The sequence below is a fragment of the Oxyura jamaicensis genome, chromosome 2 (assembly GCF_011077185.1).
Source record: "Oxyura jamaicensis isolate SHBP4307 breed ruddy duck chromosome 2, BPBGC_Ojam_1.0, whole genome shotgun sequence".
In the NCBI taxonomy this organism is placed as follows: Eukaryota; Metazoa; Chordata; class Aves; order Anseriformes; family Anatidae; genus Oxyura; species Oxyura jamaicensis.
This window is the reverse complement of record NC_048894.1, coordinates 124,499,735-124,519,261: the sequence shown is the minus strand read 5'-3', so window position 1 is coordinate 124,519,261 and position 19,527 is coordinate 124,499,735. Positions and strand designations below refer to the sequence as shown.

Below are 19,527 nucleotides of genomic sequence, written 5' to 3'. Positions count from 1 at the left end.
TCTATATTCACAGGTTTTCCACCCACCCTTTCATAAGACTCACAATCCAAGAAAAGTTTAAGGGCTACTGATATAACACAAACAGAAACTGAAACGATATGCAAAGCATGTGACACAGTTAATGATTTGCTACCTGTCAAGAACTGTTATTCTTTTAAATGTATTATAAAAATTCTATTCTAAAAGGTAGGTTTGGAAGTCCTTGTCTATGTTTGATGTATTATAAAGTTTTCTTCAATAAATTTATTTCACATTTTATTCCTTAGAAGGAAAAAGTACCAACGTCCTCCACTGTGTGTGTGCGTGCGCACACACATTTTCAAACTTAAAAATTATTTTGTTACACCTCTTGAGCAAAAGCCAATAAATATTTATGGAAACTTGTAGGTATATATGTATGTCTTTATATGTAAATATTTATATGTATACATATATAAATATTTGTATATACATTTATGTATCTCAAAGATTTATGGAAAAAATAGTTATAGTTAAAGGATATACTAAAACACACTTTAAAATATTTGTGAAAAGCTTTTCTGTGCAATGATATGTGAAGAGACTGCATGTGTCCAGGGACAAATGATTAAAATTGTTTTCCTCTGGTAAAACTGCAGGTGTTTGCAAGAGTCTGTTCCAGCTGTGCTATTGTTTCTCAACACAACTTTCCTGCTACTGAGAAAATCCAGAACACGTTTAAAAGAGCTGCAGGGTATGATGAGCAGGTGTTGGGATTAAGCCTCTCTGACTGTGCTGCACAGGATGATACAAGCCTTCAGCAAGAGCAGACTATAGCTCTTCTAGGTCTTAGGACAGGAGATAGAATCTGATCGGTGTCTTCATAAGAAACATAAGATCATCTCTTCTCCTGTTTTGTACAGGAAGTCCTGGACTTGCATAAAAAAAAAACAGAAGGCACTGGACCACTGGTTTTTCGTAACCTTCACTTCACTGAGAGCTCAATCAATGAGACTATATAAGTAGCTGCAGACAAGGCTGTGGCAACCCATCTGTGGACTACACTACATACATTTAGAAATTTTTACCTAGACTCTCCATGAGTCTGGGACAGATGTGAAAACCAGGTGACCTCCAGTAAACATGGATTTCTTTTAAAGTCCAAAAAATCTCCAGTGATCTAAATCAATTATTAATATAATTCTTTTAAGTATGAAAGCATTTTTGCTCATCTGAGATATGCATTCTCTCAGAATGATAAAAATATATATAATTTTGTGGCATAGCAATAAAGACATTATATAATTAGTTTGTTACATAGTTTTAAATTCTTATAATTCCACCTCAGCTTTTTAAAATTTGTAAGAGGATTTGCAAGCTGTTTGCCCAAATGGTGACTAAGCTCCTGGGGCTTTAAGGGAAGATGTCTTAAATCAGCCAAGTCACACACTCACTGCTGTGACCTTTGTTATTATTAAATAAATTACACAAACTCTATACTACAGAGAGAGAAAAAGAGAAAGAGGTTTACACATCTGATCCTTGGACTGTAAATCAAGCAACTCATGAGCTAAATTACTGGCTGGATGATTTATTTGTTTTCTAGCTAGACTTGCTATTGAAGAAAGCACATCTCTACATCGTGACAAAACTCCTATGGTATTCAGTACACATCTTGTTATTTGCTTCTAAATGGAGATGGAAGGACCTTTTTTCTCTGCTTTAATTAGTGTTAATAGGACATTGGATAGTGTGTCTTTGGAATAGTTGGCTTTTTTCAGACGTCAGAAACTAAAATCCTCACTAATACTAGCATAGAAATAAACAGGACGAAATGATAACCTGAAACAAACAAACAAACAACAACAACAAAAACAGGATTTCTGGAGATTTGTCGTATAATTTTCTCTTTACACTTGATATTTAAGCTTTGCAGTAAATGAATGTTTTTGCTGCTGGTATTAATGGATGTTACAGGAGTTAATGCATGGCTCAAAAAAGTACATTGGTTGAGGACTTCACTTCAGTATGTTAACTTCCCCTGTTTCTCTATAAGTTACTCCAATATTGTTGTACAAATTAGCAGCAGTTTTCTATCACCACTGCTAATTTGTATGCTGCTACAGCAGAACCCTCAGTCACCTGTCCAGCGAACACAAAAGTTGAAACTGTATGGAGTACTTATGCTCTCAGCAACATTAACATATTTTTTTAGGAGAATCTCACAGAATTACAGAACAGTTGAGGTTGGAAGGGACCTCTGGAGGCCATCTGGTCCAAACCCCTGCTCAAGCAAGACCACCCAAATCAGGTTGCCCAGGACCATGTCCAGGAAGCTTTCGAAGATCTTCAAGGAGGTACACTCCACAGCCTCTCTGGACAACCTGTGCCAGTGCTCTGTCACCCGCACAGTAAAGAAGCGCTGTCTGGTGTTCAAAGGGAACGTCCCGTGTTCTAGTTTGTGCCCATTGCCTTTTGTCCTGTTCCTGGGCACCATGAGCAGAACCAGGCTCCATCCTCTTTGCACCCTCTCTTCAAGTATCTATACTCATTGCTGAGATCTCCCTGAGCTGCCTCTCCTGCAGACTGAGCAGTGCCAGCTCTCTCAGCCTTTCTTCTCACAGGAGAGGTGCTCCAGTCTCTTCATCATCCCCCCTAATAATGTCCAACAAGCCAGGTGGCCGCTGGCTTTCTACATCTTCTACACAATGCTGACAAGCAATATAGGCATCATCTTATGGCCTACATCCCCCCATGCAAAATCGCCTCTGCTTCTATTTGGTTTAAGGTCTTTTTTACTTATCTCTACCAGGTATTAAGCATAAAAGCATAGTGAAACTCAAAGAAAAATACTGTAAGTACCAAGAAATAGATACATATCTTCCTAAAAATGTTTTATAAATAGCAGTGAGTTGTATTAAAATACCATGAAAATCTATCAACTAAAATTCTTCTCAATAAGACTTTCAGACAGCACTGCCTAGGAAGATGATATAACTATCTCAAAAATTGTTCTTTGTACTACTATTCAGTTGATTCAATTACCACAGAATTACATGCTTGTGCTTAGATCTATCAGACTGTTCCACAGCCACAGTGGAAAAGCACTTATCCTCAAGTATTGTGCCTGAAAGGGGAGAAGGACAAGTGCCAGGACTCAAAGATTTCATCAGTGCTGAAAATATAAACAGTGGCATTGTGGGATTTCCAAAATTACCATACTGCATTTCATGTATCTAATAGTTGTAGAAAATTAATCGTACATCAAATAACATATTGTATATCACCAGCAATCTCATTTGAGGTTTGTTGAAACACAGATTTTTTATTATTTTTTTTATTTATTTATTTGTACTGGCTAGTCTAACATTATCTGCTTCAGAATATTTTTTCCCCTCAAAATTTTGTATTAATAGTGTAAAACAACAACTTAACCAAAAGAACAACTTGAGGGTATGCACTCATAGTTCTTTGTACCACATTAGAGAGTGTAAGAGTAAGACTTTCAGTGTGTCCCCTATTATCCACTGTTTTATAAGAAACATCAAACTTTAAACTGGGAAGCTTGTGCAGGAAATGAAGATGACAAAGAAGGAACCTGGAATTAATTCTCCAAAGGCACCCACTGCTGCCACCTACAGACGAAACAAATTCAGAGCTCCAGCCAATAACAGAAAATTTTACTACACCATGGTAATTAATAGTAGTGAGTATTCCCTAGGCAACAGGTCTACACTTCCCCCCAAAAAAAAATCTTTATTAATAAAAAAATAAATCTGTTATGTTAAAAATAACTGGTACCTTACTACTTCTCAGTTATCAATTATATGTAAAACTTCAGGTAAATAATTTTAGAAATCTTAACATTTTCAGAATTTTCTTAGAAATGGAAAACCACTGAAATACTCAGTTTAGTCTGGCTTAGCTAGTACCTTCATCTAACAGCACAGCTACCTAACTTTACCTAGTGAGTGAAAATGAGTTGAATGTACCACCAAGTCAGTATACACATGTGCTGCAAAATCAGCATAATAGGGTACCTCAGGATCGAGTAATTTCAGTTCTAGTCAGGATTTCTTATAAAGCAATAGACTATGAAATTATATGTAAGAGACTGAAATATTGTGTGTCTTGTTTATTCCAGTAGCACACATGCACACAAAAAGGCCTCTTTCCTTCAACATAAAGTATCATTTTCTGCTGACCCTATTTCACAATTTGATGAGCCTGAAAATAAAATAAAATAAAATAAAATAAAATAAAATAAAATAAAATAAAATAATGCAACATGTGGGGAGGAATAATTCAGATAAACCAAAGAGCTTGGCTTGAAGGCCTAAAGATAGGGATGTCCATCCAGTATCTGCACTCTGGTTCAGTTGCCGTCTATGGCTTTTCTGATGGCTACCAATTAACAACTGCAATCAAAGTCCATGCCCAGGAGCAGATATTTTTAACTGCTGCATGATATAGGCCTGCACAACATGCTGCCAGCAAGCCTCGTGTGCATCCCAAAGGAAATTGGCTGAATGGGTGACGGCAAAGTGATGCATACTGTTTGTGTAGCTGAAGGGCTGGTTAGCACTTTTAAGTGTACTACCATGCAGCTAAATTAGCACTGATGAAGCGGCCTAGAGGCAAGCACACTGTTGGTGCCTGGACAGAGGAGATGCATTGCTGCTGTTTGACATGGCATCTGAAGGGCAGTGTATGTTCTCTGACCTTGGAGGACTGCTGGAAATCTTGGGTTGTGCGCTGACACCAGCAAGTGCAGCATGGTGAGGCAGGTAGCTGGGCCTGCCTCTGCTGCCTCCCTGCCAGGTACCATCCTCTGCCTCACCACTGCCCAGGAAGCTAAACACGTCAGATGGATCTGTGGCAGACTGAGAACTTGCTATGGGAAGAGGAGAGACATCACATTGCAGTGGGAAACACCAGTTTGTCATAAATGGGAAGATGCAGACCTTTATTAGCATGCTGAAGTCTTTAATAGCTAATCTCCTGGCATGTTTCACGTGTTACTTGCCTACATTAGGGTATAAGTAAACCAAAACAATTAAACTTTGAAGTTTCATGAAGTTATGAAGTTCTGTTGAAGCCATGAAGTTTTGTTTTTCAGTTCCATACCACAGTCTGAGTTGTTTGTATCTAATTCCAAAGTTCTGGAAGTTTGCCTCTCACGATTGCACGTGAGGATATGCACCTCTTCAGAAAGCATAAGGAATCTGTCCTGTTTTGCCCATGCAAATACTAGAAATGGAACTAGATCACATATATTTTCCCATTAGAACCATTTAAGTGAGGGGAAAAAAAAAAAAAAAAAAAAAAAAGTGACCACGATACACTTTTTTGAGTGTTTTGTATCTTTATTATCACTTTAAAATGTACATTATTATAGATATTATTTACCTCTACATATTTTAACTATTAGAGGCAATATATAAAATCACTTATAAACAGCCAGATAATATTTGAAAGCAGACCTTGAAATTGCTGACATTGGTAGTAGGGTGATGGTTGGACCAAATGATCTGGAAGGTCTTTTCCAACCTTAATGATTCCATGAACATTGCTAAAATTGCCTGTGTTGATATTCGCTGCATTAATTTCAGGTTAAGTTTTCTTTATCCTTCTTTTGCAGGTACTTTGGGAGAAACGTGTGCTGTGATGTCTCTAAGAATGCCAGTTGAAAAGTCTTTTATCAGGAGTTTCAGAGGGGACGCTACAAATCTGAATAGGTGAATCGCATCGTGTGTGGCAGCCTGTAGAAGGCTGTTCGCAAACATATTACTGCTTGTAGGACAAGGACAAAATTTCACAGAACCACAGAACGGCTGAGGTGAGAAGGGACCTCTGGGGACCATCTGGTCAAAACCGCTGGTTCAAGCAGGGCCACCCAGAGCGGGCTGCCCAGCCCCACGTCCCACGGGTGACTTTAGAAGATCTCAGAGTGGCAGTGTCCACAACCCCTCCTCCTGGGGAGTCACCGCCACGAACCTAGCAGGCGCCGGGCTCCCCTCAGGGCCGTCACAGGGCCCTGCGGAGGGCGGAGCGCGGGCCGGGAGGCGGTGCAGGGAGCCCAGCGGCTTCCGCCTCGCCGGTGTCGCCGCCCGGGTCGCCTTTCGTGACCGTGAGGGGAACGGGGCCGCGCCGGGGGTGGTGGCGGTGGGGTGGGGATCGTCGCGGCCGAGATGGTGTCGCTGCTGCCGCGCATCGAGCGGCTCTCGTCGCGCGTGGTGCGGGTGCTGGGCTGCAACCCGGGGCCCATGACTCTGCAGGGCACCAACACCTACCTGGTGGGCACCGGGCACAGGTAACGGCACCGATCCGACTGAGGGAGAAGGGGCCGGGGCCGGGGCGGCGGCGGTCGCCGCCAGCCCGGACCCGGCCCCTTCCCCCCGCCCGCTTTGGGGCCCGTGTGCTGCCTCCGGGGAGGGAGACGACGAGCAGGGGGAGCCGCCATCGGGCTCGTGCCCCGCTCCCTGACGACCTTTTAAAGAATAAAAATTTTAAATTTTAACTAAAGAAAAAAACCACCATTTTCGGAACCGGGCCCCCGGTGTCGAGGTCTTGGCGAGCCACCCATAGGCAGAGGGGGAGTGGGTGGGCGGCTCACCACAGGCCTCGGCACTGCCTGGTGGCACAAAACCGGTCAGAGGGCACAAAATTGTGGGTTTGTGGACCAGAACTCACGCCCTTTGTAAACAGTGTTGTCATGAGGCGAAATATTATAGAGGAAAGAGTCTTGGATATATTGCTTTGTGTGTCTGAAAGGATAAACCTTACCTCTCAAGTACAGCGAGTTTCAAACCCTACCTGTCAAGTATAGCAAGTTTCCCACTAAGGAATATAAACTTTGGAAGTGTAGCAGGTTTGGAAATACATATATATATATATATGTCTAAAATATATCTAAATATATATAATACATTGTATTTATATACATACATACACACATATATATAAGCTGAGGGAAGCCTGCCTTCCTGGACTCCACGTAGTTCTGTGTGGAGTGACCCAAGCACCGATATCCTCCTGATCCCAACCTGATCCCAATAAAGGAGTGCAGAGCCCTCCAACGTTGCCTGCATTAAGCTAGACCGAATATAGAAAAACCTTGCCTTGATTGTGGTGTGTGGGTTGTCTGTGCACACAGCTGAGCTACCCTTAAAAGCAGGGTTTGAATGGTGGTGCACTCAACTAATTTAAAAAGATCCCGGAGCCAAGATGGTTCTTTGTTAGTGATGGAATTAAACTGTAATCTGATAATTCATAAAGACTGAGAATTAAAATAATGTTATGTGGCTTTTAACTGGTTTAATGATTAAAAACTCAGTAAAATTTAGCTGGAGATACCCATTATTACCACAGGTACATGCAATGTCATTATTTTGTTTGTTTGTTTGTTTGTTTTAACATTATTTAACTCATATGAGTACTCTAAATTCTCTCTGTTCTTTTGTGTGTTTTCTCTTCCCCTTTTTTTTTTTTGGTCCATATGTAGAAGAATCCTTATTGACACTGGAGAGCCAGCTGTTCCTGAATACATTGGCTGTTTAAAACAGGCACTGTCCGAGTTCAACATCTCAATTCAAGAAATTTTAGTGACACACTGGCATCATGATCATACTGGTGGAATACCTGATATCTGCAAAAACATCCCTAGTGGTAGGCCAGAGATTTTTATATATTGTTGAATATGTGTTAGGTATGTGGCAAGAAACAAATTTTGCTTAGTTCTTCTGTCTGCTTCAGCTGGATTATTCTTCTGGAATCTCCATGTAAACCACATGTAATTTAACAGTACTATCATAAAGTGTAGAATGGGAACAGTGAGTAATCTGAGTATCACAGTTGAAATACTACATTTTTTTTCCTTCAATACCTGTGTGTAACGCCATAGTGTTTTTTTCTTACAAGGGAATAATAAGCAGTTTACACAATATTAAAAGATGTGAGAAAACCTTGATACTTTCTACATTGGCAGTAGAGAAAAACAGAAAAAAGTTCCTTTCTACATTGACAGGAGTGACAAATTGACTATTACTTTTACTTGTGTAAATCAATAAGAAATCTCTGAAAAAGAAACATGAATACCTTTGATATTTCATACAGAAGAAATAAGAAATTGCTGACAAGTTCTTAGGCCTCAAAACATTTGGAGAAGAAAGTAGGGACATTTATAGATAAATTCTGATATAAAATGTGCATTGTGTGTTGATAAGCAGTAAGAGACATTTCTCTTTTGATACCTGAGAAGAGAATAAGCAATAAAAATAACGCAGCTCATCTTAGTTCTGTTGGACTTTGTCACTGGCTTTTGTAAAGTTGTGAAGTCATCAGGTTTTGTAAAGCTGCCAGATGCATGTCTTCAAAGAAGCCTGTGCACTACTGGAAACAACATAGGTGTCTTTGTGAGAATTTTGATCCTGTCAGCTCTTGAGCATGACAGTAAAGACGTGCAAGGGATATAACTGCCTGGTTTCTAGGTTGCCATCCATAACATAAACAGTTCAGAATGATAGACACTGGGGGAAGTTTCAGGGCAAAAAGGCTCCATCAGATGTTAAATAAACGTTGAATAGTGCTTCTGTGACTCATAATGTAGAGCTTGAGCAACGCAGTCTTAGTGCTGTTCCAGAGACTTATTTTTTGGTGCTTGATGAGTCAAGAAGGAACAATATTTGCAAAATGTAATAATTATTGGAATTTTTTTTTTTTTTTACTAATTTCACTCGTGCTTGTTCATCTTCAAAATTGGTGCTGGTACAGAGTACAGTATATCAGATTCAGAGCACAGTAGTCAGAGTTCACTACTCTGTAACTCTAGGTTGTTTAATAAACATAACATTACTGTTCAGAATTTCTTGCTTCAAGTTTTGCAGTGTAATAGTGTGTAATGATTAATGGTACATCTACAAAGAGTAAAAATAATTCGTGGAGTTAACTTTGTTAGTGACAAATTTAAAATATGAACCATTATTATCTTTGCTTCCTTTAAACAGACTCTGAATATCGTATCTGTAAGCTTCCTCGTGTCCCTGACCGTGAAGAAATAATAGGAGAAGGAGGACATAAATATTCATATCTTAAAGATGGGGATGTGATACAGACAGAGGGAGCCACACTCAGGTAAACACTAATTTCTGCAGCTTTGCTTGATCATCTTTTTGTTCAGAATTCTGGCACATACATGTATCTTAACTTTTAATGATTGGTAATCCATACAACTGATCCTGTCAACACTTGCTTGTGTAAGCTTCCTATCATGATCCAGGAGGGTATGCTTACCCAATAAATTGTTCTAATGAATATTATCAGCCTTTAGTCTTTGGCCATGCCAGAGAAATTAAGAACATTTCCCTTGAAAAATAATTCCTTAGGAAAAAATCATACAGGATTTTATGTAATTTCTCATTACTCAAGTAGTTATGATGTAAAATTAATACTTTTGGGGATGTTTTTGTTGTAAAGATGGATAAGGCAAAATATTTCCAAAGGGGACATTACAACATTTAATATTTAGTATTAAAATGTTAAATTTTAATCCTTTTACCTGTCAGGTTCTTGCAAGGTACCAGTTGGGAGAAAATTCTTCCCAGGGAATACGTTGCCTGTCTTGTTTGCACAAATGAGTCTGAAACGAATGCCACCCTCTGTCACACAGGCACCAAAAAAAAATCATTGATCATTCTGTCTCCAGAATTCTTTCATCAACAAGGCATTACTCTTCTCAGGACAAATTTTGCTTGTTTTCTTCAGTTCAGATGTGAATTATATGCCAGCTAGCTGACCAGCAGAAAAGCTGTAAAGATAAAGGTTTAATTTGACCAAAAGTGTTTTATTTTTTAAGTTTAAAACAAAATACACAGAGTGGGCATAGAAATATTGAAGACATAACTACCGTAAGTATTGGGACATAATCAAATTACAGATGGAAAACAATCTGACTCCAAGGAAGGCAGGTAGTCAAACTGCAACTGCAAACATTTTGAAGTTTGCAGTTACGCAACCGAATTTCACACTTGGTTAAAAGCAAATAATCTCAACTGGTTGTTTAGTTGGTACTTTAAGGATAGATGTCCATCCAATTGGTTCTAAAATAACAATATCTGCGCGTTACATTTCATGTTGCAGTTAGCAACTTTCAAGTTTTAAAGGAGGTGTGCCATGCTGCATTGGGTTCTTTTTTGTTTTTTTTTTTTTTTTTTAACTGTTAATAATGAAATTTCCAGGTGAAGTTTCATAAGGAACTGGAAGATACCACCTCCCACAAAGGCAAGGTGTAACCCATCAAACTGATTTTACGTTGCCTCAGCAGGGCAACATACTCATATACTTTCTGCTGAAAATGGTGTTCCATGAGAGGTGGGAGTCATTGCAACAGACAGTGGTGGGCCGCTGGCCTCCCAGCCCGGCACTGACAAGGCTGGGTGCTGTTCAGCATTGGCTTGTACACCACGCTTGCCACCAGCTCTGTAAGTTCATAGTCACTGCTTTGATGCAGTGATTTTGATTGATGCTATTGAATTTTAGCAGTGATGCTGGTCTAAGTTGCGTGCTTTCAACTTGAATCAGAAGGCCTTCTGTCTTTTTAAAACTGTAGTGCAAGGACACTGCAGTGCAGCTCCATAGCAGCTTGGGTATCCTATATACATATCAACTGTTCTCATTTGTGGTATTCATTCAAGTTGTGGGATCCTAAATCCATACCTTTTGGATGTTTTATGACTTGCACATAGAACAGCTAAAAGGCTACAATTCCCTGTATTTTAAGGTTCCACTCCACTGTGTCATGGACCTTTCAGGGTAAAATAAATTTGGGGAGACAGAATTTTATTTGGGTTGGTATATACAGCAGTATACAGTGAATTTCCAAAAGGATTAGCAAAATCACCCTTACCCTCTTTTGCCAAATACAATGTCATGAACTTTACACTTTTCAATCTAGAAATAACGTCATTTTTTTCTTTCTTAAAGTATCAGAGTAAAGACCTCTGTACCACAAATTTTACATGGTTAGCAACCTACCTTAATGTACTTTTATTACGATATGTCATGTAATTCAGTGTATGTGAGTGATGATGATACATGTTCTCTACATGGCATAAGAAAATGGACTGCAATTAGACAAAATTATATCCTGTTTACATTGACTTTCTGAGTACTTCACTTTTTCAGACTTCCAGTCTGATTTTCTTGATACTATACATTTTCTCATTCTTGTTGTAAGCTACTCCATAGGTGTATCATTTTATCATTATTTGTTTCTAGCTTCTGAAAACGAAGCTAGAATTTCTGTATGACTGGTGTATGAAAAACTTACACTTTTGTTGTTCTTCCTCTTTAAACAGAGTTTTACATACACCTGGGCACACTGATGACCATATGATTTTACATCTAGAAGAAGAAAATGCTATATTTTCTGGTGACTGTATATTAGGGGAAGGAACAACAATAATTGAAGACCTGTATGATTACTTGAAAACTTTGAAAAGGCTATTAGAAATGAAGCCAGATTTAATATATCCAGGTTAGTTGTTCTATTTTTAACTGCTGTATATTACTATATAAATTGTATCTTCTCTAAGAACCTGAGAACTCTTACTACATCAAGCATCATTATTAATGTCACAAGTTTATTACTTAATGTACTGCTACCACTAAGCTATGCTGACTTACTGTCATGGAGTTTTGCAAGACTTAAAAATCTTTCTGTGATAGATGTCTTTCTTTCCTGTGATTTCTCCCTCTGAGGGTGAACCTTGCGCTTCTGTATTAAAAGCATACAGAGGCCAGGATCTTTTAGTGTAGGAACCATAGAGAAAATTGGGTTTACTTTTATTAAACTATCCGTGACCCTTAATGTTACCCTGGAAGAGAAAAATAATAGTTGTTCTTTTGATCCTCCGCAGCCCTATATACGCTGCCAATGTGGGCAGCTTTTGTTGGTAATGTTTTTAGTAGTGTTCATAGTAGTAGTTAGTAGTAATAGTGTAGTTAGTGGTAGCAGTGTTAGTTTTTCAGTTGTGTTAGTAATGTCTTTGAGAGAGAGGTCTGTCCTTTGCAACACAGATTAATCACAAATTCATCTTGGGAGGCTGCAGAACTGTCAAATGGTTATCTTAGTTAATGACTTAGCTCAAATTTGAACGAGAGCCAAGAGGTCGAACATCATGTTCTAAAAATAAATTGCTGATTCATTCGGCCTATGACATTGCTTTTCATTTTTTCTTCTTATCTCCCCCAGACCTTGGGAATGCATTTAATTTTCATATAAGCCATGTGTCTATTTGACAAGATTGGATTTTAAGAATTCTTTATGTAACTGAGGTTTAAGCTCCTCATTTTCTTTTCAGAGCTACATCTCAGGATTTTTTTCAGACCTTTTCTATTTCATCTTTTTCAACTAGCCATTCTGAGTGACTCTATTCTCACTTCTGTCTTCCTCCATTAACCATCTATGTTTAACCTACATAGCTGAATCTCTTTTGTGTTCATTTTTAAAATATACTTCTTCTGAAGTAGGTGTTCTTTAAGTGTTTTAAGATCTAGGATCATAAAAATGCTTAGTTGTGTTTAAAAAAAAAAAAAAAAAAACGCTATTTAAAAGAATACCATTCTATGTATTCCATGGATGTGAAAGCTGACACAGAAATAGTATTTTTAGTAATTGACTAAACTAGTGGTAAAACTAATAATATTTTAGCCTCCTGAGTCTCAATCTATTAATGAATGAAATGTTCTACTTTCTTAAATATCTGGAAAGCATAATCTATTCCTTTAATTGATTTCTGTCTTCCAAAACCCCGTATGTCCCAAATTCTACTTGGTTTATCGGTTTTATCTGTTGCCTTTCGCTCTCTTCTTAGTCATTATTTATCTAGATTACACATTCACCAACGCTGAATATTTGTCCCACTTATCTGTAACTGTTTGCTACACTGTTGTAAATATGTTCATGTTGTACTTGCAGTTACAAAGACGGTAGGACATCATGCATTTCCCTTGCTAAGTAGCTAAGGGTTGAGATGGTTTGGAGCTAACTTTGTTTCTTTATCCATTATCACAACATGTACATACAACTGTGTAAAAGATAACTACTGCCAAGTCAAAACAATTGTTTATATGACTGGTGTGTAGTACAATAAAATGATAACTATAGCAGAAGGCAGTTTGTTTTACCAATACATTCTGTACAACCTCAATACTTTGGTCTTATTGCAGTTTTAGAACTTCATAATTCTTGCATTGTGTCTTTTCCCTGTCCATGCTTTAGCACTGACATTGCAGTCTGAGAAATAAATGTAGGACAGCATGAATTTTTATAACAAGGTGATTGCTGGCTAGGTGTTAGTAGCAGAACTTTGCCAATCCTTCCCTTTTAATGTTTTTTTTTCTTGTTTGTTTGCTTGTTGTTTGTTTGTTTGTTTTTGTTTTTAATTGAATGTGTAAATTATTTCTGGCAAAGTACTCATGGCAGTCTTATTTTCCTGCTCATAGTTGAGAATCCTTGGGAAGAGAAAAGGGTGTTTTGGCCGCCAGAGGGCTCCTTAACCTGTAATAATAAACAGTGTTACTTGGTAATATAGGAAAAATGGTAGGTAGGAGTCTGTGCAAGATTTCATGAGCCAACTATTTTCTTCAGTTTTATTCTTTGTGCTTTAATTTCTCATGTGTAAACTTAGAGAACCTGTGTGTCTTCACAGTGCTATAAGAATAAATACTTACTGTTTGTGATCATCTGGAATATACAGAGGTCTCAAATAATACAAAGCTGTCTGATGCAACATCTAAGTTAATATTGGAAAGATGGTTGTATTTTAAAAGATCTGTTTAAAATTCTCAGAAACGTTTTAAATATATGTGGATATTAATTTATTTGTGAAATTAACTACATTGCTGTCCCTGAAAAATGACAATGTGAAAGATCCACATCTAAATTTAGTACAAGCTTTCTAACATAGTTTTAATATCTGTATGTGCATATGAAATGGCAGTAGACCATATGGCATAGTGAATTCCTACAGGGTGGATTCATTTGACACTTTTTATTTTACAAATATTTAAATCATGAAAAAATGTTTGCTCCTTTTCTATAAGCTGCCTGTCCTCAGGCAAAATAAGCCATAAATTTAAACGTCTTTAAGTTAAAAACTCATTTAGTCAGTCAACCCAAAATGATAAGCAAAGAATATAATGATTTTTTAAATATAGTCAAAGAGACTCAAAATAAATTGATTTGGATGATACATAATTTCTAAAAGACAATTATTTTTACAGTAGCTGCTGTCCTATTCATTTTATAAAAAAAAATAGAGTTTAGTCTGGCAGAGATGGAGGTTGCTGCTGCTACTGCAGGTGAGGTGTATGAGGAAAAAAACAGGAAACCTTGCTGTAAAAAGCATGTGATAAACGCAACACTGCAAGTAAATTTGTACATAGGTAAATCATAAAGTTTAATTTATGTGCATGTAACTCCCATATCTGAAAAATATTTTGCTTTCATCTGTTATTTATTGTATCATGAGGCAGTTTTTCCTTTTTACACAAAGGTTAGTGATTTATCAGTTAAGCCTTTTTCTAATTCTATTCAAAGACCTTTCAGTATGTTGAATGGTTCTCAACTGCCTCAGTAAGTCCAAGAAAAAGCACGTGCATTTTGTTTATTACCCAGCCAGATCCACAATGATCTATATGTAACCTTTCTTGTGCATCGCTTCTTCCTGCCCCGGCATGTTTGGATTGTCTCACCGATTTTTCTTCTTTCGTCTTTCCTTGCTTTCCTTATACCATTGGAAGTATTCCTTTTCCAAATTCAGACTTTTTAAGATCTAATTCCCCCTTTCCATCTTAATCCTGTTCAAGTGCAGAATGTGATGCACTCAATTTTAGCCTATTTATATGAAAAAAAGCTACCATAGTTTACATAAGAATGAGTCAATTATTCGATAGCATACTTAATTCCAAATGTAAGTAATATCGCTTTGGTATGTGTTTCAATTTAGGTCATGGCCCAGTAGTACGTGATGCAAACACTAGAATTCAAGGATACATTTCTCACCGAACTGCTCGTGAAAAGCAAATTCTGAATGTTTTCCAGAAGAATGCTGGAAAATCATTTACATCCTCAGAGCTCCTAAGTATAGTATACAAGGTAATTCTTGGTTAAAAGATTTTAGATTAAATAAAGAAATTGAGGTTATGTTCATAGAACAGTATGTGACAGCTTAAGTATCTGAGTGAATATCATGGTGCCTTCTTAAAAAGAAGAAAAAAGTTTTAAAAGATTTCTGCTTGTTCAAAATTCATGTGACTGTCTTGGACTGGGACCGAGATGATTCTTAAAAATTTCTGACTTCACTATTCAGATGGTCCTAAATTTTGTTTCATAGGACCAAACAAAAATACAGTTGTAGTGCTTGGTTCCAAGTGGAAATTACAAGATGACTGTTAATTATTGATATTTCAAAGTGTGTTTGGAGACAGACTGATTGGAATGTGTACTTCCTGATTCATCAGCCTACACTTTCACAGAGATGGGTATTGCTCTCAGAAGTCGGGTAGATTTGGGCATCATTAGACAGGCATAAAAGTCATTGTTTGCGACTTCATTCCTCATGTAACCTCAGGAATTTTAACATGTGGTGTGGGGATTGTCCCTTCTAGCAAATGGAGTTCAGAGAGATGCAGCATTAGCTTCAGAAGATGTCATAGTTGACAGTGGCTGTGGTGTGTGAGGAGGTCTATAACAGCTTCACAACTCATTTTTTCATGGTTCTACTAATTCCCAGATTCCAAAGAAGTGACTACAAGTCACACTGAACATTTTGCAGTGCTGATGTACCATTAACTGTGGCTGTTTAGCTCTTGCATTTTTCCTGCCTGCAATACTGCAGTTTTTAAGTACATAGCCATTCACATGCTTCTGTAACAAAAACCATTTTTCCCGTCATTATCAGATCAGAGTTTTTTTTCGTACTACTAAAGCTTTAACGTAAAAAATGTGTAATCTGTCAGAACTTTTTAAAGATTTGCAATTTATTGAGACCGTTTTCTGAGGATTTCTTCTGACAGACTCGTGTAATTTGGAGAACTTTTGGAATTTTCAAAAAGGAGATTTTACTTAGATTATGCTGGAGAAAATAATTTTGAGAAATATTGTTCATTGTTACTTGCTCAGCACTGAAATTTTTTAAGACACACTTTGTCCTCCTGAAGCTGTTTGCTTACTCATTTACAAATGCTAACTTTTAAAGGACATTTAAACCCATGCAAATAGTGTCATGAAATAGAATATAGGTATCTGGAGAAAGGCCTCTTTAAATTTGTCATTAAAACCCGTGGAAAAATGCTCAGCTACATCAACAACCCAGTGCAGACTAAGTTCAGTAGAACACAGTTTTGAGTTGGACAAAGTCTGTATAATACAAGTGCATGATGCAAAACATAACAATAAACAAAAATGTGTTATTATGCTATTAGTTTAAATGGTGCAAAATTGGTTTACTCATTGCAGGCTTTTGTCACTATTAAGCTACCCAAATGTTCAACATAGTAATTCAGAAGAGGATAATCTATGTTAATAAGCCACAATTACCATATATTGAAAAAAATCATCAGGAGTTACTGGAAGATATTTAAACAAGTACAAAACTCATATCTGTATTTCCCTTAGGACATTCCTGAAAATTTACTGCTAGCGGCAGAAAAAAACCTCCTAGTCCACTTGAAGAAGTTGGAAAAAGAAGGAAAAGTGTGTAAGTTGTGGATAGTGGGGTATAAGAACAGTCATTTTCATTTTGATTTTCTGTGTGATGTTTGTTGTGTCCAGCCAGGGTGAGGGAAGCGGGAAGGGACAGAATCTAATTAATAATATAAATAATACGAAATTATTGTCTTTTTTTCTAACTACATCTTCTGTTTATTTTAATGATAAATCAGCTGGTAGGCTCAGTATTGTTTGAATAATTGAGATTAATTTTTTGTAATAATAGTAATAACATTATTTTTATTCCAATAAAATAGATTAGAATCGTTCAAACGATTATTTTTATCAAAGTCTGAAAAATAATGTTTTTAAGTGTACTTTGTACAGAATGCGTTGAAGCTTAACAACATGATACTGCACCAGCAGTAATTAAATGTGATCTCAGTTGTTGGTTATTGACATACATTATTGAGCCTAGACCTACACGTTTCTCCAACTTGGCTACACAAGATTGCTCCAGGGTATCAGATGCTATGGATTAAATTTATCCCTTCCCTTTCACTGCTGGGGTAGCTCAAGCAGCAAAATTTTCTGTTTAGATGAAATAGGGGATAAATTAACTTTCTCTTTACAGGTAGACTTGCAGTCTTTGATACAAAAGACTGTGTGTGTCCATCTTAAACATTAAGGAATTGATTTGTCTGAGGAAGCTAGCAACTTTCATCTCTTTAAGTCAGTTTTGCTCAGAAGAACTTTTTCATGTTTACTGGGCAAAAACCACTAAGCTTTCCTCACGAATCACCTTTGAAATTTGAAGACACAGCAGACAGGGAGCTTCAGGCAGATACCTGTTCACAAAGTAGCAACTGCTTGAAACAACTATAAAGTTGTAATAACTAGAGGATACAATAATCAGAGGAATTATTGTGGTTCTTTTACTCAAGTTGGAGGTCCTTGATGTAGCTGCATACTCCAGCTTTCCCAGAAGCACAAGAATTGCCTTTTTGAAGTTTTTTGGTTTGGTTTGGTTTTTAATCTTCAATTTGTGCTTATAGAGAAAGAAGAAAGCAATCTCATCCAAACTCTTGGGAGTTTCTTGTGATTATCTCAATGGTGTGGAAGCAGTTTCTGACTTTTTCAATACAATCTTAGACCCAGTTCTGTAATAAACACTTAAAATTATGTGACCGCTGTTGGTTTTTCAGTTCAAATTAAGGACATCTGTTAAGGAAAATCGATTCTATTGGTTCTGACCATGTAGCATAGAAATGCTTGCATTACTCACTTTACATGCTCATTTGGCTTAGAAACAATGTCCTTACAAGCTAGTCTGAGATGCAGTATTTCAGGTTTTGTTCTCATTATGGAAGACTTGAGCTGCAGTCGTAACACTGTTTGCTTAATTTTGCTTAATTTTCACAAAATATTTTCCCAAAGAAACATGTTGTCAGCGTTGGTAATAAATGTGACAGCCATATTCCACTGTTACTGGAGAGCTACTCCATGCAAATTATGGCCATATGCTGTCTGCTGCAGTCATTAATTCACCACTACATTCTAGGAATTGCAGCTTATGTGGGTACATAACTTTTAAAGCTACAGTTAGGAGTGGTAACTGCCTTTAATGTTTTACTTTTCTCACTTCAAACAGAAAAATAATGCCTTGTATACAGGAGCATGGCACAATACGTGCATGTAACTTTCTCCTGTATTTGGATTATTGCCATTGTTCTGCATTTTTAAAAGACCACTGATAAAGAAAACGAAATAATTTAACTGTTGCTAATTTAGCAGCACTTTTTTTTCTTTCCAGTTCATAAATTTCAGAAAATGTAGCAAGTGCTACCTCAAATTTATTAATAATCTTGAAATGTTAATATCCTGAACTTAAAATAACTGTAGGATTATTAAACCCTTTATATCACTAGAAGGTACACAGTGATACAGATAATGTTTATTAGCTACCATTAAAATTTATCACTGGCCTGAAGGAAAGTATTTAATAGACAAACTGGTGGTGTTTAGTTTTTAAAAAATTATATGTACAGAAATGTATACGTGTACAAGTTAAGGTTGAGATAGTCTAATGTTTGTATGCAGCATGTAAGTGTTAATTTGTGAATAATTTGGTCTTTTTTTTCTTAACAGTACGTGATGCATCTCCCAACTTCAGATGGAGAAACAATTTATAACTTATACAAGATTGTTCAAAAACATTCTCAATCTGCACAGTTGCTGCATGAAAAAACAGAAAGATGATTGCAGATGACATGTAAAATAAAAATTAGTTATTCTTTCATTAAAAAAAATACTAACAATTTTAAAACAATGTTATAGTCAGTTAAATGATAATTTTCATATTCTACCTTATGGGAATTTAAAAAATTATAGGTACTGAGGTTAATAAAATAGAATGACTGAAGAACTGAGTGTTACCTCTGTTATAAAATGCCAAGCTTTATTGTTGGTCACAGAAGACAAATAGCAAAGTCTAGTATATTATAAACTTAATAAGTCAAAGATATTAAAAATCTGTAGTAAAAAGAATAGAAAAGATTTGACACTAAAGTTGTTTGCATTTGCCTGTGCCTTTCAAAAAGTGTCTTTTTAATAATTTACCTGTAAATTCCGAATAGCAACCAATTTTTGTTAACAGGTGCTGTTTTTCTTTTTTTTTTTCTCTTTTTTTTCTTTTTTAATTTATGTGCCTGTGAACATTTTTGTTGGTTACTCACTGCAATATGTTTTAACAAATGCTGAAAGTACTTCCAGGCTTCTGTTTTCTTGGGCAAACATGATTTCTGTGAAATTCATTCTAAAGATTCATTAATAATTTTAACTAATTAATGTTAAAAAAA

General features: G+C 36.8%; 1 protein-coding gene across 1 annotated transcript; it reads left to right on the top strand.

Annotated features, from left to right (window-relative positions):
- Positions 1–6,034: 6,034 nt before the first annotated feature.
- On the top strand, positions 6,035–19,527 carry LACTB2 (lactamase beta 2). Its single transcript, XM_035319772.1, has 7 exons — positions 6,035–6,271; positions 7,463–7,626; positions 8,964–9,090; positions 11,313–11,491; positions 14,967–15,115; positions 16,637–16,718; positions 18,818–19,527. The coding sequence occupies exons 1-7, from the start codon at positions 6,150–6,152 to the stop codon at positions 18,859–18,861; spliced, it is 867 nt and encodes a 288-aa protein (XP_035175663.1). The 5' UTR covers positions 6,035–6,149; the 3' UTR covers positions 18,862–19,527.